Raw genomic sequence first — 23,827 nt, forward strand, 5'->3', positions numbered from 1 at the left:
GGTATAAATGGCAGAGGTGAGTAAGGGGACTTGTTTTTTCAAGAAGGCCAAGCAAGAGTGCAAAAGCTGGTTGGAATTTCTCCAGTCATACTCCTGCATCAAGATTTTCATCTTTCAAATAAGCCTCCTCACACACTTTTACCATAAACCAGTTAACAGGAAAAACCTAAGCTTTTGCCAAATATTTGAGAAGGCAGTTACAATTATTTTATGATCTAAGAAAGTGGTGTTTCAGACTTTTCATCATTGCTGTTGGTTACTTAAGGCTCAGTTACCTTGGTTGCTGCTGATGCTGTTACACCCTGAAGAGCATCTTGAGTTTTACCGCCAATTAATGATGTCTTGTTTACTCTCTCTCTTTGCCTTTGCCGGCATTCCAAGCAGTTCCTCACAGCCACACAACAAACTAAAAGAAGAAATGAAAATGAGACAAATTAGAATTTTTTTTCAAAATTATATTTAGAACATCAATTAGCACTGATTACTAGTAGGCAGTAATTGAAAATTTGATTAAAAATTGAGAATTGAGAATAACTCACAAATTTTACACCAGGAGCAGTAAAATTATCAGTAACATAATAAGTGGTATGAATGATAGTAAACAGTGAAGATAAATGCCATACTGTTGCAAAATATATTGAGGTCTACAGTGCCTGCACAAGTATCCCACTCTTTTTATTTTACTTAGCCAACAAAGTCCTACAAATCCGTGGAGACTTGGATAAGAAAAACTGCAACATGGAGGTATCAAAGCAGCTTTAAGAAAAAAAAATTGTCTGTTTACTGACTTAAATTTAGTACTTTTACAACCTGAAATACATAAGGAAGAACATTTTTCAGACATGTCTTTCTTATGACTAAATTGAATCGGCCTTAAAAACGTATCAGATCAATAATAAATGGGATTTTTACTTTATCACATCAAACACTACCTACAAGGTCCTTTCCTACACATGTCACTATTTGATCCATCACAACTCATTGATCTGTAAGTAACTATTTAATACATCCTGTCTGCTGACTTACCAAGCCTTAGGCACTGTCGCATTAGACCTCCAGAAGACATGTTTTTTTCAGCTTCAATCTCACTAAAATTTAGAGAACTGGCAAATACTAGTACATCAACCATTGCCATCAGACGGCTGAGAAACGTTACTGCTGTCTCTGCTGACATTCCTTGTGTCACTTCAATATTTTCCAATTCAGTCTTTAAAAGGAGATAATTGAATTAAACAGTTTGAACACAACCGAAATATAAAGACAGCACATACACATAGAAATCTAAATTGTTATGCTTAATGGCAGAAAGACTGAAAAGTTATTTTAAAATCTCCTACTGACATCACTAACATAAGCTGTGAGTGAAATTCAAAGTAAGGCTTCATGAAAAGTGGGAAAATTATTTACGTTTACATGCTGTAATAGATGAGAAAAAGTCTAATATGAATGAGAAAGTTATTAGCAATTACATAAAGACAAAGTAAGGGCAGATAATAAAACAATGCATGGTGTAAAGAGGGTGCAACATATTCTTACTTTCTTCCATAGGCTACGCAAACAGGTAACAGATTAAAGGAATTACTTTGTGTATAGCTTTTACTTTTTTATGCTCTAGATAAACAAGCAAATGTGGAGAGTGGAGTGGGAAAAAGCATACAGTTTTGCACTCTGTCTCCATGAATCGATTTTCCCTGGAATGTTTACAGCTTATAGAATTCTGACAGAGTCCAATTCTCCAATTATGTTTGCTACCTCACAACAACAAGAGAGGTAAAGTTAAAAGGGATGGCATGCAGCTCACATGTCCCAAAGAGCTGCTGTTTCTTTCCTGTTCCTATTTCCTACAGTATTGTTGGACTCTCCTTAGTGGGAATCAGCAGAAAAATTCTGAATGAGCTCAATATTTCTGAAAGCTAAAATATTTTTCTCTAAAAAGACACTTAGATGTCCAGAGTCATGTTTTCAAATGCCTTCAAGTAATTAACAGCAAGGATAAGTGAGGAAACAGCCAGCTTAATCCAGAAAATAAATATCTCTTTTAACCCTTTTACCTCTGGAGCTAGGCAAACTGCAAACAGGCATGCGTGATACTTGTCTTCATCCAGAATTATATGTCTAAATACTATTTTAAAATTTGTTTAAAAGTGGAAGGTTCTTACTGATTGTCAATAAGCTTTCCAGTTGCAAGACTTTCTGAGCACACAGTTTAGTCCTTTTGAAAAGTACTTTCATTGTGCTTCTCTACTTTTATTAATTTGCTTAGAAGTATTTATAAATATATATATATATATATATATATATATATATATATATATATATATATAGTGCTCTCAAGATAATTTCCTTGCAAAGGAAATAAGAAAACACAGAAAACAAAATATTCCTTTATTTTCATACTTCTAAAACATCATTAGGACTATGGCTTACTTTTAAGAATATTTTTACATCAAAATTATTAAAGTGCTGTGCCAAACATAAACTGTGCCAAACAGTATTAAGGAAACAATTGTTTTGAAAGATGAAAGATACAAAGTGACATGTGTCACCATAATGATAGATAGCTCTTCATTTAACTTCTCTTAAGGATATAGCATGTTGGTCACATGAGTGATTTGGGAAGGGATGTCATCTATCTGAACTGCCCAATAATATTAGAAAAATAGTAAAGTGACAACTCTCAGAAGAAAGATTTTCAGCCTATCTCCTACTTTCTTTGGCCAGGGCTCCACTGTTTAGTTTGTAATTTTTTCCTACTCTTTTGAAAAACAAGTTGCTGGGTTTTTTATAACAGACTGGAAGAAGATTTTTCAAAAGCACTCATCCAAAGAAAATATATTTGCAAAAATCTATAGCCATAACAGTCTGCTAGAAAAACTCATATGTGGTTGTGGAAACTTGAACTTTGAACTTATGCTTGAAATAATATCAGGCTCGCTTGCAGCCCATTGACTGCCTGATGTTGATTTTTATCAAGTTTCAATCGTATTGTGCCAATCATAGTCTTAAATCTCTCAGAATAGCTAGTGCTTTTTTGGTTTTGCAGGTTATGTACTAAATTCACTTACTATAAGATTTCAGTGTATTTTAGCAATATTTTAGGAAACTTTGAATTAAAAAGAATCTTTTTTTAATTTTTTTTTTTACAAATCTCCCTAAAATTCTGCTACATGGATGAAAATAAATGACTAAGATTTTTTACATTAAACTTACCATCACTTCTACTTGTTAAATTACATCACATTGGCATTGTAATAGTGTCTAAAATATACTCCATTATTGATCAAGCTGCCTTCTAGTATCACCAATATTTTAGATAGTGGTGTCTCTAAAACTCATTTAAAAGTGAACTAATCACCATTCCATAACTACTCAGTGTAATTTAAGAGCAGTACAAAGTCTCCCATACAATGAATGTACTCAGGACATAAAGAGTTTCTCTACTGACAACTGCATTTATAACTTAAATTAGCTCACAGACCTGGCTACATGCAGGCCAGGAGCTAACAGCACGCACCACAATTTACATTAGGTTATTACGGGAGATATGGTAGGAAAAGTTAATTGCTACACCTAATATACTCCTATTCACATCCCACTGTATGATATAGGAAAATAATAATAAGAATAATAATAGTAAAAAAAGCCAAAATATCAAATGATCAAAAATAAGGTATTTTTGAAAATGCAAAAAACTGAAACTTACAGCAGCAATACTAACCTTAGAACCCTGGACATGCAACAGACAAAACAGACAACAGATCACAACAATAAAAGAAAAAGAAAATTATTTAAGTTAACTAAAAATACAAGGTAAATTGAAACAAATTAATATCTTGGAATTATACATTTGTTTATTTTCTATTTAAAAACAGCAAAACATTTAAGCTCAGCATGAACATTTGAAAATAAAGACTTGTCAAAGATAGCTATGCACAAGGAAAACTTTAAATCTTGTACTATTATAGAGTTCATGTAAGCACTGATCCTTCCAAAGCAATGTACATCTTCTATGTAGTAGATAATTTTTTTGAAGCAATGCAAAATAATTTTAAACTAATTATACAGATATGAGCATTTTACAACAAGCCGTTCAACTGAAATGTAATAAAGTAGTTAATCCTTTTATGAGGAGGCAAATATGTTTAAATTGCTTTGAAAAAACAAATATGAATTACAACAAACAACCTGGTTCCTCATGCATAATGCTCTTCCCTTGGATACATTACAAGATAGATCACTATAACATTACATTTGGGAGTAAACAAGTTAAACATAAACCAGTATCAAACTAGATAAGACAATGGCTTTGAGCCACAAGAAAAAAAAATATCAGGATTTACTGACACTTAGACTTAGTTGACCTTCAAATTTCATTGTTTACAATTAGATAGTGTGTTAAATTTTTATGGCTTGGTTTTAGGTAGAACCACCTTCTCTATTATCACAGTGGGCTAGGAACTAATTCTTAAGTTTTCACTGCTTCTGTTTTAAAAATAGAAAGACACTTCAGAGTATGTCAGTTATCATTGCTACAATTTAGACACTGGAAGAACCTATTCTAAGAAAAAGAAAAAAGCTGAAATAAACTGTTTTCTTCCTCCTTGGGCCAGTAAATACCACATTCAACCAGTTTTTAAATGTGTCTTCCTCTTTCGTAGTTGGATGCAGCTGGGGAATTAACCTGTGGCTATTATGTCTCAATTAGTAGCTGACAATTTTCATATCAGTTTTATTACTTTTGATTCTCAGAATTGTTGTAGACCACACAGTACCCGTGGAACAACGAAAGTCCTGAACATGTTAATAGTAATGCTATACACAGGTCATACATCTCAGCTTCTAATCCACAGACCTAATGAGGCCATCATTAAATGTTTAATGGAGTTTTGTGGTCAGGTCATATAACACCAGCAGCTCTCAAATCACAATTCGAAAGCTGATATTTTGAATTCTGGAAGTTTGTTCTGAATTGTCACTTATATTTAAACTCCTCAAATTTACTTTTGCTTTGCTTAATGTCCTCACATCCTTGTCACAGCTGCTATCCTTGTATCAAGCAGTGATTACTTCCAGTTGCTAGCTTGTACACAAAATGTTTTATCTGTAAACCTGCTTCTATTAACAGAAATCATCTTCTGCAAACCTTTTCCCTTACAGGTCCTGGTTTTCACACTTCCACAGCATCTTAATAATGTCTTCCTTATGATTGTAGCTAATTTTAGAAAGCCTCCCAACAGAAAGGAGAAAATAAAAGGAAATCAGTATTTTTTATTTTATGACCTCCCCATAATTGTAGCAGAATTATCTAATATTCCAAATTTAATATACTAGACATCAGAATTAAAATTAGAAGACACTACAGATTATATTTGAAACCAAAAAATCTGCTCATATTTTTTGCTAATATTTAATTCAATTTCAAATTGTTTCATATATACAATTGGCAACATTTTAAAAACACCAGCATTTAAAGCAAGTCCATGTACAGACCCTGGGATAAGAGTAGTGTAAAAAGAAACTGAGTAAAATATTAAAAATTGGGGGAATAGATTATTGTGAATTACTTTTTTTGGTAAACTTTGCCCTGTATGCCATACAAACATATAACCTCTGCACTCTTGAGTTACCCATTTGTGAGTGGTTTGCTTACAGGAAAGATGAATTTTTTTCCTTTTATTTTCTCTTTTTAAATTTTTTTTTTATTTACATTTAAAGTTTTCTATTCAGATCATCCTAGTCTGGATTAAAAAAACCAAACCACCAAACAAAACAACAACAAAAAAAAACAAAACCCAAATGCAACAAAAACCAACCTAACAAATAAAAACCCCAAACCACACCAAAAAGAAAACAAAAAGAAACCCCACAAGATAAAAGGTAGATTTCTATTACTAGAGTTCCATAGTGAGGGAATTCTATAGTTAAGACTGCCCATTCTACAGCAGGCAAGGAATCATGCATTAATCTTCCACCCAGCCCAGAAGAATTGCCATTTCTCTCCAAATCTGAACTATGCAAAGGAAAAAGTCTTTTTGAAATGGGAAGTTTTTCAAATATTCATCTTTTTAAGTAAATTGTGACTGTACTACTTTTTTCTAGCAAGGGAGAGAACACAATATAGAATCTGTTGTACAAAAGAAAAAAAAAACAAACCAAAACTGCAATTGCTCCAGCATTCTGAAAGTCATTTTGCTAAATTTATGCTTGGCTCTGTTCTTCAAATAGACTTAATTAATTCAAGCATCTAATATTCAGCATCTGTTCTACTAATAAGAAATAGGTGAAGTGCTTTACAAAAATCAGAGGCAATGGGATACATGTAATAGCAGCTAAATCTATAGCAGATTGTTGAGAAGAGAGTTTTGCAGCAGAATTTAGGACTGCTTAAGATGGAGTGGCCCAGAATGAACTCAGATTTGCTTGAACTCCCAGTGATTCACTGAAATCAAGGAGCTGTGCACAGGCAGGACTGTGAGACAGTCGAAAATGGAACTGTGTGCTTCTGTCTTTCTCCATTACAAAACAAGCTATCTCATGAAGAGACTGGATTGAGCTCCAAGCTAACAATCATTCCAGCCAGACCCTACAGGGATCTGGTAGATGTCTACATCTGAGATATCTGAATCATTTGCTTCTGTTGGGTAGATCTCCATTGGCTAGAAATCTAGGCCACATATATGTACTTCAAGTGAATACTGAGATTCACCCTAATCTCTTCATGAATTCTATCCCTGTTTCAGTCATCCCAAAGTTAAAGGGTGGAATGACCTTTACTGTCTGTTCTATAGTTTTTTTGCTTTCATGTTTCATTATTGCAGACTAAAAAGTAAATTAATTTTCTATAAGAAGATGTAAATACATGACCTATACCACAAATAAAAGATACTAAAATGAAATAAATAAAACCTACTACTTTAAAATTTCAATATGGGCCCCAAAAGATCTTCAGTGGGAATATCAGTGCCACCATTCATGAAAGTGAAAAGGGTAAAATTCAGTAAAAATGAGCTTATGCATGTTGATAAATTGAATATATGTATTCTACAGGATCTACAAAATGTCAGGGTTTTGACAACCCAGAAAAGCTCCTCAGAACAGAGATACGGAGGATCAGAAACTAAACACCAGGAAGATGGTGTGGATTCAAACAGACACACCAGGAGGTATGACTCAATCCTACAAAGTCATAAAGGATATGGAACTGAATAAAGACATGATTAACCACTCTTTTCATAGTATAAACAGTAAAGCACATAGTGACTTTATGCATTTAAGCAGGCTTAAGTAAAACAAAGACAAGAAGTGCTTCGAAGGTTATATAATTGCTTTGTCAGGCTCAATGCCATAGGATATTATGGAAGCTAAAGGCGTAAGTAGCTTCAAAAAAGATTAGATAAAGTCTAGAAGGATGAATTCCTCAGCGGTTATTAAATATGACAGCTCAAAAACCCTCTCTAGCTGTTAAAGTTCTAAATGCTGAAACAGTGTTATTAGAGCAATCAATGTGCTTGCTCAGAGTTCTGAATTTTGATGTAAGCTGCAAGCAGTCACTGTTGGTGGCAGAATGCTAAAGCAGATGGGCCCATGGGCTGACCCAGGGGGGGCAGCTTACATAGCCTGTGAACAGCTTCTTTTTGGAAGAGCAGTGCAATATGGCTTGAGTGGACTTCTAACGCCTGGCTTCAATCACAGAACTACACAGACTAACAGAATGGTTGGGGTTGGAAGGGATATGAACTCTGTACCTTGTGGATAGAAAGTTATTCATTAATGTAATTAATTACAACACAGTAGGTTCCACATGGAAATCAAGAAACACTTTTCCATGGAGAGGCTGACTGAGCACTGGCACAAATTGCTTAGGGAGGTGATGGAGTCTCCATCCTCAGAGACAGTGACAAGGTGTCTCAACACAGTCCTGAATAACTGGATGTAGATGGCCCTGCTTGAGCATGGATGTTGGAGCAGATGACCTCCGGTATCCCCTTTCCAGCCTCAGCCGTTCTGTGATTCTGTGTGTCTTTGGATCAGTGAGGGAGAAAGCTTACAGGTCTTTTCCCCTTTTAATCTGGCAGAAAGTGTCTAGTAGCAGGCCTGCTGTAAGTGTTTTTATGCAGTGGAAATGTCATATCAATCTTCCAATTTCAAACCTCTTCTCTCTTCCCATTAGCAACTTCTGGAAGGAGGAGGGCGAGACAGCCTTTTGTAACTGATTGCTTTCAGCGGCCTACTTTGCCCTTTTCAGGACTGAGAAGAAATATATTCTGAACCAGCAATCCATCCACTTCTGCATAGCAGTTCAAGGATGCACAAGCATTAGAAGTCTGAGAATCAGTGTGAAACTTCTTTTCATTCATCATATGATGGATATTCACAAGTGGTCTGATACCCAGCAGGACATCTGCTCCCTTCGAAACCGTGATTCAGAACAAGACTGAGGGAGAGCACCTGCTCTAAGAAGGGAAGATGAGCTGCACTGTTCATATCTGTCACAGTGATGAATAAATCCACCTTCTTTTTAATCCTTATGGATGGGCAATGAGGAACAGGAATGGAGTTGAATGGGCAGGAAGAATCTTTTTTTTTTTTTTTAGTTTGACACAGTAGGATTCATTCAATTTGAAGCCAGAAACCAAACTTTAAGTGAATTACTCTATTTCACAATTTATTTTTATTTTATTGACCTGGACAGATGGTAAAATTAAGCATTCAAGTGTTCATAATACACAAAGTCCCCATATAGTGGAGAAATGTGGGCATAATACCCAAATTTGAAAATGTAGTCTTTCATATCAGTGCATAAAAATCACTGCTACTGAGCAAGGCAGTATTGACACACAGTATTTTAACAAATGGATATGTAATTATTAAAGCTGTGTCAGGTAACTGTCTATACACAGACACACACATATATGTTATCCAAAATAAATAGAGGGGAATAATGAACCTCAAAATCATTATTCCGTAAAATGGTTCTGCAGTATCATAAACCAGGACAAGAGTTAAAACCCGCAAATAGCATTCAGTGGAAGTGAAACCTAATTGATGTTGTGCCTGTTTTATATTTTTATATAAAAATGTCAAAACACCATCATTTTCAAATGATGCCTAAAATGTTTGCTTTAAAAAAACATCTCCCAATGTCCTTTCCTCTAAAGAATGATAGTGCAGCCTGTGTTTCAAGACGGCTCAGTATGAACTTGCTCATACTTGTCAATATTTACAATGAAGCACCTGCAAAATCAGGACCTTAATATTATTCTTCTGACTACAGACATTAATTGTAGTCTTTCACTTATATATATTTGCTTATAGCAAATATTTTTCCAGTTAACACTAAAAATAGTAAAGAGACAGCATTTTATCATTAATTGCCTGTCTAAAAATCACATTAATGCTTAGCAAATTGACAGCATATACATTCATACCATTCAAAATCTGCAAAAAAATATTTAACTAGAAGTAACAGTAAAGAAAAAAGTAATCTCAATAGCTGAATGTCTAGAAAAAATTATTTGAGATTTTATTGCAAATCCCATTTGCAGTCTCCAGTGCCTATTACCTACATTTTTTCAGAAGAGTGTCTTTGTCTTTCATGGGTCTCATTGTCTCCCCTTTCACATACCAATATTAACCAAAGATAATTTTTACAGGATGCTCAAGATGACATTTAATATGAAAGAAATAGTCACAGATATTAAATGCACAGACAAGGCATCCCATTCGAATAACATAATTACTCTTGTCAATAATGCAGTATTTATAAAATATTCCTCCCTTTTTAGTGATGATACTCTGCCTGCCTGAGCTTTAATCTGCTAAGAAGTTACACCTTTCAGGGGATAAAAGAATCAGTTATTTTCAATATAAGATTAAAAAAAAAAAAAGGGGGAAGGACCAATTGAAGGAAGAAGTAAACACAGCAGAGAGGGGATGACTCATTTGGAATGCAAACTAATAGTGGCCATGCAAAAAAGGTTTATGAATATCAATGAGTAGACATCATAAAACATGCTGTTTTATTACAGGAATCATTATCCTAATGGTCATCCCTTTAAATGAAATATTAAATAACTATGAGATATTATTCTCACTATGTACTACTTCTCTGATAAAATTAGCACTTCAAATGCAAAATGTTATAAACACTCTGTATATCAAAGTGTAACAGTTTGATCATAAATTAAAATTTTTGAAGGAATTAGCAGAAAGGGGACAGGAGTCCCTAAAGAAGGTTCAGCTGAAAATAGCAGTTTGCATTATTAACAACAATTTCTAATACGACCACTAGGTGGAAATATTGTACTTACAGTTGGGGATGTGGCTGCTGACAGCAATGGTAAAATTCCTCCACAAGCAATAATAATATTGTCTACCATCTGGGAAATGAGGTGTATTGTGTTGTGTACAAAAATAATATTTTCATTGCTATTGACAAAGTCCATCACAGACTTTGTGGAGTGACTGTAAGGATGGAAGAAAAGATGGATTAAAAACAAACAATTAAAATAAATTTTAGATAAATACGTTCTTTGCAACCATATTGTGAATGTTTCTTTGATAAAAAGGAAAAATCTGGTCTAAAAAACTTTGCATGTAAATTGCCTAAAAATATCAACAAGGCTAGTTTAATGAACAAACTGATTGCTATCTATTTTTTCACAGGATTATATTCAAATACACAGCTGAGAACATCTTCTAACCTTTTATTCCCATCATCCAATACTTCACAGGCAGTTCTGCTGAAAGCAGTGGAGTTGTTTCTGCAGCATGAAAGCAAGTATTTCATATTGAGTTCACCATGCTGCACCAGTGGCATTTGAAGAACCCTTGATAACAGCTAAGGGTAACACCTACTATGGTTTTAAAGGAGAAACTTGATAACATGGCCATAACTTGATTTCATATTAACTTTGTTAACTGATAATAAACCAAGCATTAATAATAGCTCTGAAAGCCACGGATGCGTGTAAGAGTAGGTGAAATCTCAGCAATTCCTAATTGGTGAGCAATTGTCCTATGAAACAGTCACTCCCCCAAAATATAAAACCCCTGTGTAAAAATACTGAGGAATGCTCTGTCTGTAAGTATGGTCCTTCCCCAAAGCAACATTTGTTGTTAGCCAGCAAACAAAAATTAAAGACTTCAACTGAAAAGATACAATCTGAACTTTAACCTTCAAGCACTAGCTGAACACAAAATACAACCTCCTCCCATAAACTTGTCCAAAGCAAAACATCAAAAATTGTCTATTTCCAAGTGAGTTTACCTGACTGGAAATTAAATGTGATATAAACTGCTCCTTTGATAAAACTATGCTCAAGGTTTGTGAAAATGAACTATTCTGTAGTGGAAATTAGAGTAAAATGTCTCATATTAAAGTTACAAAGTACCTCTATTAACAAGTACAAAACGTACAAAAGCACTAGGAAATCACATAAAATATTATATGATCACCAAGACTAAACCCAACCAGGAGCTGGCATGCAAAAGAAAATTTTTCAATAGAGCGTTTCCTCAGAAGATGTTACAGGAAAGAGGTTTTATGTATACACCTTGCAGGCAGAGAAGCTCTCTTTTAATTGATCAGTTAGGAAAATGGCCATTAGCAGAAGTCATCCTGTCTGGAACAGGGGTGGTAGATTCTAATGCTCAATATAAGCTGGAAAAATGGCTCAGCTTGTTTAGGTTTTCAGGATTTATACAATTCCTCAAGAAAACAGGAATTACTACCTGTGAAATAGAGCTGTTCCAGACTGGGAAAGGGGTAAAAAGAGAAGGTAGAAGAGGCATTGCAGCTAACACCAACTCTTTTCCTCCCCACCATCCCCCCTCCAACACGCCTAATTTTTCCTTATTGATGGAAACACAGATCAGGAGTTAAAGAAGAAACAACAACCCACCTTCTCCAAACATGTACATCTGTTTCTAGTGCAAAAAGCAAGTCTGTCAGGAGCCGCTGGTGCATGGGAGACCATTTAAACTCTGGAATACGAAACATAGTTGTGCGTGGGCCTGGACTAAACTGTCGTCGCTGCTCTTCCGTCATTGGCATCCCTCGAAACCCCAAGTCAACACGTAAATCCCGGTCTTGCTGGGTGACAGATCGACCTTGTATTGCCTACATCAACAAGAGGTTCAAAAATGATGTTAACTTTATGCAGTGTGTTTTTGAATGCAATACAGAACCTGAGAAATGAAGGATAAAACCATGTGGCCACAAAACCACAGGAGATATTGATGTTCCAAGGCAGGCAGTAAATGAACTGCTCAAACCAATTGCTCAAACCAGTCAGTGCTGAGGGGCTGTGGCTGGCCCCCTTTTCAGCTACTCACCAAGCTTTTAATTTCAGTTTCTTCACTTGAAGTCTTACAGAAAAGACCAAATGTAGTCCATTCAAGGTCAGTGACAAGATTTTGTTTATATGTAACAATTATATTTTGGGCTAAAGACACAATTTTCTTGGAAGATTTGACTGAAAACATGGACAAACTACATAGTGGTGGCTTCAAGGAATGTGTAATTTTGGACAGCCCCTCATTTTTCAAAACTGATTAATTTATCTGGTCTTTTTAGCAGGATCATTAGAGAATTACATCTAGTCTCCCAAATCCCATTTTGTCAATTTAAAAACAAAAGAGAACTCTGCAAAACAATTATTTTAGCAATGCAAAAATAGACATAGCACTCAAGCTGAACTGAAAAGTTTCTTGTTTATTTAGTCTGATCTTGATCAGCTGTAGCCAGAATTATGAGAGCAGAAAAAGTTTCCTTTATATAATCTGACCTCTTCGGACTAAAATTATTACAGTTAAATAACTGCATTTCCTATGTTTTTCTTAGAGTTATCTTTAAATTATTGGCTTGTTTTTAGCTAGAAACATAGGAAAGAGTGAATTTGATACTCTTCAATATTTGATCTATTATTAATAAAAGTATTAACTGCTCTTAGAAGTAAGCAGTAGTTCCTATCTCTGTTGCACAATTTGCTTGCTTTTTTTCAGTCCATTTGAATAAAAGACAGTCACTGACAAGGCAGGGAGACGATTGTAGACATGTATTTACAGAATTTGAGGTTAGCAACTCCAGTCAAATACATTCTCCTTCAGGTACAACTGCAGGTAACCCTCATGTCAGCAGCAAGAGTGGTACCATAACTGTGATATAACTGGGGAGCTTTTATCTAGCCAGTAATACTGTGTCTGCAAAAACAGGCTTTGACCTGCATTGCTGCTGCATAAACAAGCATGAAACATGTAAGTATCTCTACTTAGGTGACTGGTCTTTAAGTAAGCCTGTTTTTTCAGTGGTCTCAAGAAGATAAATCTAATGAGGTAGTTACTACACCTACAGCAATCAAAACTCCAACTTCCAGCTCCACTGTAAACATGCTAAAATAAAATTTCTCATTATTCAACAAAGCAATAATTTTCCATTTGTATTTTATTTAATAACTACTTTATTTTTTTATTACAGTTAACTTAATTTAAGAAAAAGTATTTAACCATGGACAGTTTAGAGTTCATAGCACCCAAAGAAGAGATTAGACGATGAATTTCTGCTGGTTGCTCAGTTGATAATTCTTTTTGAGAAGATTATTTAATAAAGAGATTAATGTCCACACATTTAAACCAAGTCAATGTAGTTTATCTTTGATTTGGTAGGAAATAACTGCTATTTAAGTAGTATATGCAATATATATTTTCTATAAAGTCATGAAAGATTTCACATTATGGCATTTTCAAAGAAAATGGGCCTGGAAGATGTACTTTTTTCATATAATTAATGAATTATACTTAAAATATCTCTTAGATCTCATACTATTAATCTCCCCCTCAGCAATAAGCAGTGATTACATCAGACATGGCTACATGGCTACTTGAAATTTACCTGGGTCGTGGTAGTAGTCTGGATTTTCCGTATCTCCTTCCCTGCCTCCTTACCATCATCAGATCTTTCTGTATCTGATATTATACTGCCTGCATCAACATTAGGTACAGTTTTGTTACCAGAAGACTCTGTTTCAAGAGTTGTGGCAGTCATCTCAGCATATTCTAATCCTTTAGATGATGAGGACAACTCCCTCTCAGAAATGCTATTCATTCCATCTGAAGTGGTGTGAATCTTGAACTCTTTGTCCTCTATTATACTTGAAGCACAAGTTATATCTACACTTCCTGTCATATGTGCAAGCAATCCCAAATCATCATTTACACCAAGATGCATCTGTGTCTCTTGAACATTTGGAATGGCAATGTGATTACTTGAAAGCTCAGGAAGAAGTTTTTCCTCCTGACTAGGTATTTTATCAAAGAGAAATGAGGTATTATTATTAGAAGGTTCATCTTTCTCATCAGCCAGAGTTATTAATGGACCATTATCTTTTTCCTCATTCTTCTTAATAATACCCACACTTCCATGAACATTGTTTTGGAGCTTCTCAACAGCTGCACTATATACATTATCTAGAAGAGATTCCACTTCTACCAGTGCACCATTTTCTCCAGTTCCCAGTGTCTCTGGTGACAAATCCATATCATCAAGTTTTACTTCAGTAGCTTCTACTTTTTCAGCTTTTATATCAACTAAAAGGTCATGAACTTCCACATGCACTCCTCCTCCTCCAGGTCTCTCAGCAGTTCCAAGCACATCATCTGACACTTTTGTAGCCATGAGCAAGTCCCTCGTATCTGTATTGACGGGGTAATCTGTTTCACTTTCTGGGCTTTGACTTTGTGAAAGATCTTCTATCTCTCGAATTTCCATTCCACCTTTTGCTCCTGTTGTCTGAGAGGAAAGACCTGAGATTGTGCTCACATTCCCTTTCTTCCCCTTTTTTATGTTTTCTTCCTCTTGCCTTTGATACTCTTCATACATTTTTGCTAGATATTCCTTGTGAGCTTCATATGTGACCTTGAAAAGAAAAGAAGAGAGTACGTGGAGGAATATACACTAGATGAACTGGGCAGAATCTAGCAACATTTGTAGGAACATATTAAGTACAGCTTACAAAGTGACAAGGAAAAAAGCTGCCTTGACATGAATACCGAGAGCCACCAGATGGCACTAAATCACTTTACATCTTATATTGCTACTGCCTTTGGGGGTTATCAGCATTCACAAAAACATCTATGAGCTGTTCCTTACCTTGGAATGGGCTATAGAAAGAGTATCCACCCACACTCTCCAGCCTCCCCATTCATATTTTATTGCATGGTACAAGAGAATACGGAAAATGTTGTAAACCATCTCTGTGATCTTCTGCTCTTCCGAGTTCTTAGGGTTAATGTATCCCAGAGAAAACATCCAGTCCTGCCACACTGAACACTGAAGTAAACATCTAAAGTGAAATAATTAGTTCAAAATATATCCAAACAAAGCTTCTTTATTTTAACATTACAATGACTAAGATGGGAGGAACATCATTGCTTAACATCAATCCAATGTTAGGAATAACCACAAAAATACTTCAGTATGAAAAAAAAAAAAAGTATACTACAGAGCAGAATCCAGTATTAGCTACTGAACTAAGAAATGTTACCACAAATGTATTAAATTTATTTTAAATAAATTTAATTTATTACAGACAATAAAACACTACACAGAGTATAACAAATTATTATTACCCAGAAATCAAGGAGGAGAGCATACTATTTGTATTGACATACCTTCTGTTTTCACGGCTATTACTAAAGAGTTTTATCATATCAGATAAGAACAAACGTCGAACTTCCATCAGCTCTGCACTTGGTGTGGAGTTTTTTAACAGCGTTGCCACCACCTTAAGAATCACTTTGAAAGAATAAATTAGTTATGTAAAGCACTTTACCAATGTTTAAAAAAATAAATAGTTGCTGACAGCAATTAATGCAAGAGGCAACTGAAACCCATATGTATCTAAAATACATGAATGAATTGTTCACTTTCTGACCCATCATTTCCAAAATTCCACAGCCTCTGGGTAACACATTTATCAAACAAACATAATATATTGTCCTTACTTGGATTCTGAATTTTCACTGTTGAATCTGGCTCTGGATGAGGTTTATGAACAACTTGGGTGCATACTTGTTCTGTCAAAATCTAAAACAGAATATTAACTTCCTTTTACCATCTTTAATCAAACACTACAGTATTCCTTTGTTAATTTTAAAATTTGTTAAGAACATTTACCGTGATCACATGCAACGTCATATAAAAAATTTAGGTGAAATATTTTAAATCTTGAAGAATGGGATAAAGCAATTCCTCTATGCAGGAATAAAGACCTTAATGGTTGTACTGTAGCTGATTAGCTAAACTAAATATATAATAACAGTATTTTAAAGATATTCCATTCATATTCTCATTCTGTCATACATTCACAGATCAAAATACCTTTCACAAGCTACATACATCAACAGTCATTCTCATACATTTCATCAAAACCAAACCAAATAATCCTTAAAACTGGCTTTGGTTTCCTCTAGATAGTAAAGTATAAGAGTCAGAGATAGCACTCCATAGGAATAATCCTGGGGCTTCACATAATGATGAAGATAGAGCATTCTCCTGTCGCTTGAATTGTACCTGACAGCCTAATTAATCTGTATTGAGGCAACACTGCAAATCTTTCACACTGGGATATCTGTCACTGGATATGTATATGCAACTTTGTTTTTAAGAACAAACTGAAAATTCAGTGGTATCAACACAGAATTCTCAGTAAATACATTCAAGAAAATGCATTTCAAAATAGAGTAATTTTGGTAGTAAAATTTATTTTAAAGAAGAACTTTTGCTCTCTCATTAAAAAATAATCAAACTAACATCAGTCATAACAGTATCTTAGAATAGGTCTTTACATACTGATATTTAAAACAGAATAGAGGGCAATTATGCCCTTGCTTTTTATGAGAGACTATGGAAAATATCTGTTCCTTAGCATCAGTTTCTCAGCAAATCTTCTGTACTTGCAGCACTCAACCTCTTTTTTCTCCTTTCCTCTGGCTATTTTATCAAATGTAAATGCCTGTGGATGCTGAACTCCATGAGGACTTTGATTTTGTCAGCGAGTTATGCATTTTCTGAGAATACCAATCACAGAAGCTCTCAGAAGACTGAATGCAGGAACTAGACTCTGATGCTCAAGTGGCCAAACCATAAAAGGTAATGTGCAATAGTAAAGAATTTGGATCTAAGTTATTGGCAAATAGATGATGTCTAGGTTTTTACAATCATAGGAGAAAAATTTTCTATGTTACTCAAACCTAGAACCCTGAAAACCAAGCACTCCTCTAGTCTCTTTTTTCTTTTCTGGAACCTAGTCATGAGATCTATTTGTGACTAAAAAATATATTAAAAATCTTTTTAGTGGGTAAGATTTGCAGAAATTGCAAGAGATTCTACTCTACATCACCATTTTAGCAATAATTGAAGATTGGGTATGACCTTTAAGTGTGCAGGCATGAAGACATGGGTTTCAACCAACTTGATGTTCTCAATATTTTGCTTTTATGAAATTGTTCATCATTGAAACTGAAGCTTCTACAAGAACCATACTTATTCACCTCAAGCAGTATCTGCTACATAAAAGTGGCTGTGTTAGTTATCATTTGGCATGGTTAAAAAAGGAAAAACAGCACTCTTCAAAATCTTGTAAACTTAAAATGAGTGACATGAAAAAGAAAAAAGAAGAGGCATTTCTGACTTCAGCACTTTCCATTTCAATGGAAAGAAACTCTCCAAACAACGGAGAAGTATAAGCAATTGAAGGTCTGCAGTATCTGTTGTGGTTTTTAGCTTTTTTTTGTTAAAAGTAATGAACATTCTAAGTAACAGGATCCCTTCTATCAGAAGTGGGAAGTTTTATAGGGCCTATGTAAAAATTATGACAATGTTAATAAAAACATCTAAAATGTGGCAAAATACATTATGAACCAAGAAATACTTTCTCAAACTTTCTAAAATTTTTCTCCAAAGTCTTAAGAATCAGGATACTATAGAGCACAGATATTTTTAAGTCATACTTCTTACAGCAGAAATGATAATATTTACATTTAATAATTTGTACCTCATAAAGTGTGTTATATGTTGTAACGGTTACTGTATTTGTGTGCAGCATCAACCTTTCTCCAAGAAGTGTGAAAAGACTGTGAGTATGCATGATTTCAACCTTTCTCCTGTAAGAGAAAACAAAAATATCAGGCACATGCCAAGCGTGATGAGCATTTTAAGCAAATGCAAGATAAAACCCAAATATTTTGACACAGTACTAAAAAGCTCTCAACATGTTATTTTATATATATTTAAGATATTTTCCACAATGAAAGCAATTGTACAAATATACGAAGGTTCTCAGAAAACAATGCTGTATTTAGGATGGGCTTTTGCATAAAATCAAACACCATTCTCAAAGTCAACTCCTGTCTTACTCAGGGTAGGAAAGTTCAAGATGTGCACAGGCTGGTTAAAATGTTATCACTGAAGAACACACCTTTTGTCATGCCACAAGAACTCAGGACAATCCAGATTCATACATACATATATATATATGTGTATGTATATATATATATGTATGTGTGTATGTGTGTGTGTGTATATGTATATAGGGACTTTTCAAGTACCACCTTTGTTCTTTCTATATCATTCTCTCAAGAAGCCAAAATAATTCAATCCCGGTCTAACACATGTTGCAATGAAAAAGAAAAAAGAATCCTGAAAAGTTACAGAATTCTACATGATTCAAGTGTATTTCATATCTGGGATCCAAAAATACTCAAATCTTTGAAAAGTGGAGAAGGAAGCAGTTAACATCAATGAATTCCCCTTGTCCCTAAGCCCCACTCTTTTAAGTATATAATAAAAACATATAATATTAATTATATTATCTATTAGTAATTAATATAAACATCAATATTTAACTAATAATTTGATAATTATTATTATATTAATTAACTTATAAATAATTATAATTAAACAACAAACTATAATGATTAATTATTTTATATATAAATAATATATAAAAATGTCCTATTTTAAAAATGGAATATAACATCATAAATAGAGCACTTCTCATACTTTGCATCACTAAATTCATCTAGTACTACTTAAATTTACCTACTATTATAATGGATATGAAATAAAAATCATCCTTCAAAATAAATAATAATCTATATTAAAGCAGCAGAAAAAAATTAAATAGGATACAGTAACATTTCTAAAAATTGTATGCATTCAAAAGCTAAGAAACTGTGTTTTCATGATTACCAGTACACATAAATTAAATGTGTTCTTTCTAGAAATTTTGAAATTAATAGATTATTTTATAACTTTCAAAGTACCACAAAAGAGAGTAGCAACAACTTACAACTGTGTGTACTTTTCTATGCACAGAAGGGAGTTCATGAGTCAGTTATGAGAAAACCTACAGTTATTCAACCTTTTTAAGGTATGATTTAGCAGATAGAAGTAGAAATCCATTGGGAGGTTTAAATGTGTGAGTAAAACCCAAAAGTAAACAATGGGCTATTATTTCATGTGGTGGCATAGAAAGAATCAAATATGACACAGGAGGAAAAAAAAGGATTTTGTCAAATGCTAAGGTTAGTCAAAGTAGTCTATCATCACAGATCACAAAGAAAAATCAATCTAGTTATTCAGGCTCTCATCTAACACATTACTGGTTATTTCTGAGAATAAATTACTTCTACTCTATAGCTTGATCAGTGATGCATATAGGAATATGCAACGGTGACTGGTTGAGTACCTACACATTTGGTAGTAATACTGTATTGGTTTAGATTTCATAAATCATGTAACATCTCTTTATACAATTCTGCTTCAGTGTATTACAGTGCAATGCCTGTTTCCTGTACTGTGAAACAGGAATACAAGTACTTTATAATTTTTGTGCTCGACTTTCATTTCATAAAGTCATGTGTATGCTCACATATGTATGTGAACAAAAAGGCACAAGCACTAGCTGTAAAACATGAAATGGAAGGGTGTTTTTACTTGCTAAAATCTACATAAAATATGCACATTTGCAGATGTTCAGAGGTCTAAAAATTAAAAAAAAACTTCAAAAGTTACACAGAGTATTCAAAGGGATTTCAATCACTCCAATTACATGAAAAATAAAGTTAATTTTTTGCTAAGTATATATGTTCATTCAACAATGGAAACTACACTGATCTATCTATATAATTGCAAGTAGAAGTTAAATTAAAATTTCAGCTTCTGGAAAATTTCTTTTCTTTTTTTTGTAACCATAGAATATGCTGAGTTAGGAGGGATTCAAAAAGATCACCGAGTCCAACTCCTGGCCCTGCACAGCACCATCCCCAAGAGTCACACCCTGTGTCCGAGAGCAATGTCCGAGCACTTCTTGAACTCTGTCAGGCTTGGTGCTATGATCACTTCCCTGGGGAGCCTGTTCCAATGCCCAGCTACCCCCTGGGTGAAAAGCTTTTTCCTGAAATCCAACCAAAACCTCCCCTGAATCAGCTTCGGGACATTTCCTTGGGCCCTGTCACAGATCACCACAGAGGTCAGGTCAGTGCCTGCCCTCTCCTTCCCCTCCTGAGGAAGTTGTAACTGCAGTGAGATCTCCCCTCGGTCTTCTCCAGACTGAACAGAGTGAGTGACCTCAGCCACTCCTCATATGGCTTCCCCTCAAGGCCTTTCAGCATCCTTGTGGTCCTCTTTTGAACACTCTCTAATAGTTTAATGTCCTTATACTGTGGCACCCAAAGCTGCCCCCAGCACTGGAGGTGAGGCTGCCTCAGCTCAGAGCAGAGCAGGACAATCCCCTCCCTTGCCCGGCTGGCCATGCTGTGCCTGATGCACCCAGGACATAGGCTGCTACATGATTTTCTGCATAAGTGATAAATATTTTAAACAAATGTATTTATCTGGATACAAGTAGGCTTCTGACAAGTCAAATCTTCATCTGGTGTATCATACTTAATTCAACTCCTATCAATGTGAATGACTTTTACTAAGTAATGTTTGAAAAGTCCTTGGAGATTCTTGAGTGGACTATCAATTTGCTTTATTAATTCCCAGAACAGTATTTGACTTGCTGGGTCCCAAAGGAAAAATCCCATTTAGAAGCATATTCTCAGCTAACTGTCTCTCAATTATACAGGCATACTTTATTGATCTTACCGAGAAAAGCATTTCTAGCAATACCACACTCCGGCTGGACTCCTACCTCCTTCCCTTACATGATGAAGTCTCTTGTGAAGCACATGGTTAATTTCTATAATTCACAGCTTCCCGCTAAAATGCCATTTTGGGGTAATCCCAGCAGGGATATTAACACCACACGTAGAAGGGGAAAAATGGGCAACAGCAGGCTATGCAGCACTGCATGATCGTTAGCGCTTTCTTGACACTATAATATGGAAGATCAGACTAAGTAAGACCATTTTGTAACAGGTCTTTTTAACTTGCCACATTTTCTGTGTGAGTATCTCTTGCACAGAGATATGTCCTTACCACCTTTTTTAAACACCACTTGCTTGATGTATCTGCTTTTCCTTCTGAAATATTCCCATGTCAATGAAATATTCTACTTCATTTTTCCCATCCTTCTAAAACTATTTTTAGAAGTGCTGCCCTGAAAATTTTATTGCAATGACACTGATAATTCCAGAAGCAAATTTTAGATTGCACTCATATGTTTCCTGTTAACTTTAGCTGAACATGCAATATTTAGTTATAAGATGTATTTCTGGAAACTGTTTTTCCCTTGTTTTAAGACTCAAGTTTCAGCATATCGTATATCTAAAAGACAACCAATGTATTGCTTCAAACATCATAGTTATAGCAAGGTAACTGGAAAAAAAAAAAAAATCTGATTTTTAAAGCTAACAGTGTACAAATTATTGTTCAGAAAAACTAATAATTTGAAGTAATTTCTAAAAACCAACAAAAAATATACAGTAATCACGACAAAAAGACATGAAGAACTATGAATTTAAATACACCACTACAAAAATTTTAAAACAACACTTACTTATGACCCAAATGTTTAAGAAAATATCCAAGGACCTTCAAAGCTTGCACCCATATACTTTCACTTTTGGAAGCCAGTAACTTATAAATTACTCTAAAAAAGAAAAACACATTCAAGCTCAAACATCATATATATAGATTGCACTAATAAACATCACATATCTAGCTTGTATTTCACTGGGCAAAGATATTTATAAAGAAATAAATAATAACAACAATTTACACAAAATAGGATATACTGAAAGGATCAAGTGCAGCGTAAGAGTTCGATCATGAATTCTTCAGGTTGGAGACATGGTGCAGTTTGGTTCAGTTCAATATTTTATAACAGAAAGTAACATCTTATCCTCTACTTCTCTCTTGGAACAAGCAAATAAACGACAGTCCGAGCTTAGGACAAGAGAAGCAAATTGGAACACATAAGATCATATCCTGGAGTACCTGGATGCTAGTAAAAATCTCCTTTCATTACACCCTCTGCTTTTAAATTCTGTATAAAAGAAACCCCTGTGCCTCAAATATTAACTGATCTAATTATTAAATATTTAATTATTGTTTAAGTAATAAAATCAATATTACAGGTTTAAACACAAATTATGCAGTCTTGCAGAAAGGAAGCCAGCCTTGATCTGAAGTCACTAAGAGACAAAAAACATTACCCCTGCCCTGCACTGTTCCGTAACAAGTTTTTTAATTTATATTTTAGTTTTCCATTAGAATTAGCTTGGCTTCAGCTTTTAGCCCTACTTTCTAATCTTTTTCCACTAATGAGTGCTTTTTCAGACAAGATCTTCATCTTTTGAAATGACTTCTGCTATTATCAAATGGCCTCTGGGGCTTTTGTCCTCTGACATCTTAGGCAAACCTAACTTTTTGTATGGATTTGGGAATGTATTGTTTTGTTTCTTAAACAATTAAAAGTTGTAATTCTGTGCATTCTCCCCAGTTCTTGAACATAGACTTTCAAACATAAACACTGCACCATCAAACACTTTCAATATCAGTTACATAAAGATGTCTCCAGTCTTCCAGAACAGACTTACCTTTCTTCAAAAAATGAGAGGGAGAGAACTCTGTTTGAATACAAACTATAGGCAGAAAGCAAAGTCCTAACCATGAGTCTTTCCTTCAACAAGCATTGTCATTCAGACAGTTTTAAATACATATCTTTGTACATATCTTTAATTACATATCTTTGTACATATCTTGGCACTTAGGCAAAATGGAGCTTGAATCTATCAAGTACTAGATGTTATGGGATTTTACAAACCCCTGGCATTTTCAAAAATATTTTCAAAACAGCACAAAATAAAGTGTCATAGTAAACATGAAATTATTAACATGGAAATTATTAGTCCCTGAAAAAAAATATATTTCCAAATTAGACATAAACCCCTGCAAAAATAACATTTCTTTGGGAATTATCAGCTATTAATTTTACAGCCAAACAGATAAATAAATTAATTCTACTTTTTTCAGACAGAATTTGAGAGGCTAGGGCATGATTTCTTGTTTTCCTCTTCCTCTCCCCAGAGAATGTTAAAAATACAAAGAAAAAATATTTTAAATTATTCTGAGATAGATACACGGCTATTTGATGCATCTTTTTAATTACACATTCTATTTGAGATTGAGAAGCAAGTAAAACAGTGCAGTTTCTTTGAGATATCATAATGGTAATCTTAAGTGGAAATTCTTTTTTTCCTCCAACATATTGAAATCACTCACTTTGTCAAAAAATAAAGCCTAAGTTAATGAAATTGAAGTTTAAAAGATCAGCAAGTGTGATATTTATGTGAAAAAAGAAGCAAACTGGAGAGTGAG

The 23,827-nt window shown here is 34.4% G+C and overlaps 1 protein-coding gene across 19 annotated transcripts in view; it reads right to left on the reverse strand.

Moving 5' to 3' along the window:
- The window catches only part of NBEA (neurobeachin), a 460,255-nt gene that overhangs the window by 302,025 nt on the left and 134,403 nt on the right, over positions 1 to 23,827 (reverse strand). For 12 of the 19 annotated variants that reach the window (XM_086881588.1, XM_086881585.1, XM_086881583.1 and 9 more), the window contains exons 17-27: positions 22,005 to 22,097; positions 18,054 to 18,162; positions 16,003 to 16,084; positions 15,670 to 15,793; positions 15,149 to 15,341; positions 13,892 to 14,914; positions 11,904 to 12,121; positions 10,311 to 10,464; positions 3,704 to 3,727; positions 1,027 to 1,207; positions 276 to 406 (exon numbers count right to left, since the gene is read on the reverse strand). In XM_086881588.1, coding sequence (XP_086737714.1) covers positions 276 to 406; positions 1,027 to 1,207; positions 3,704 to 3,727; positions 10,311 to 10,464; positions 11,904 to 12,121; positions 13,892 to 14,914; positions 15,149 to 15,341; positions 15,670 to 15,793; positions 16,003 to 16,084; positions 18,054 to 18,162; positions 22,005 to 22,097 — 2,332 coding nt within the window. The remainder of the gene's footprint in view (positions 1 to 275; positions 407 to 1,026; positions 1,208 to 3,703; positions 3,728 to 10,310; positions 10,465 to 11,903; positions 12,122 to 13,891; positions 14,915 to 15,148; positions 15,342 to 15,669; positions 15,794 to 16,002; positions 16,085 to 18,053; positions 18,163 to 22,004; positions 22,098 to 23,827) is intronic. The other 7 variants (XM_086881592.1, XM_086881590.1, XM_086881589.1 and 4 more) reach the window with 1 other exon arrangement.

This window comes from Cyanistes caeruleus, chromosome 3 (genome assembly GCF_971803275.1).
Source record: "Cyanistes caeruleus chromosome 3, bCyaCae1.hap1.1, whole genome shotgun sequence".
NCBI lineage: Eukaryota > Metazoa > Chordata > Aves > Passeriformes > Paridae > Cyanistes > Cyanistes caeruleus.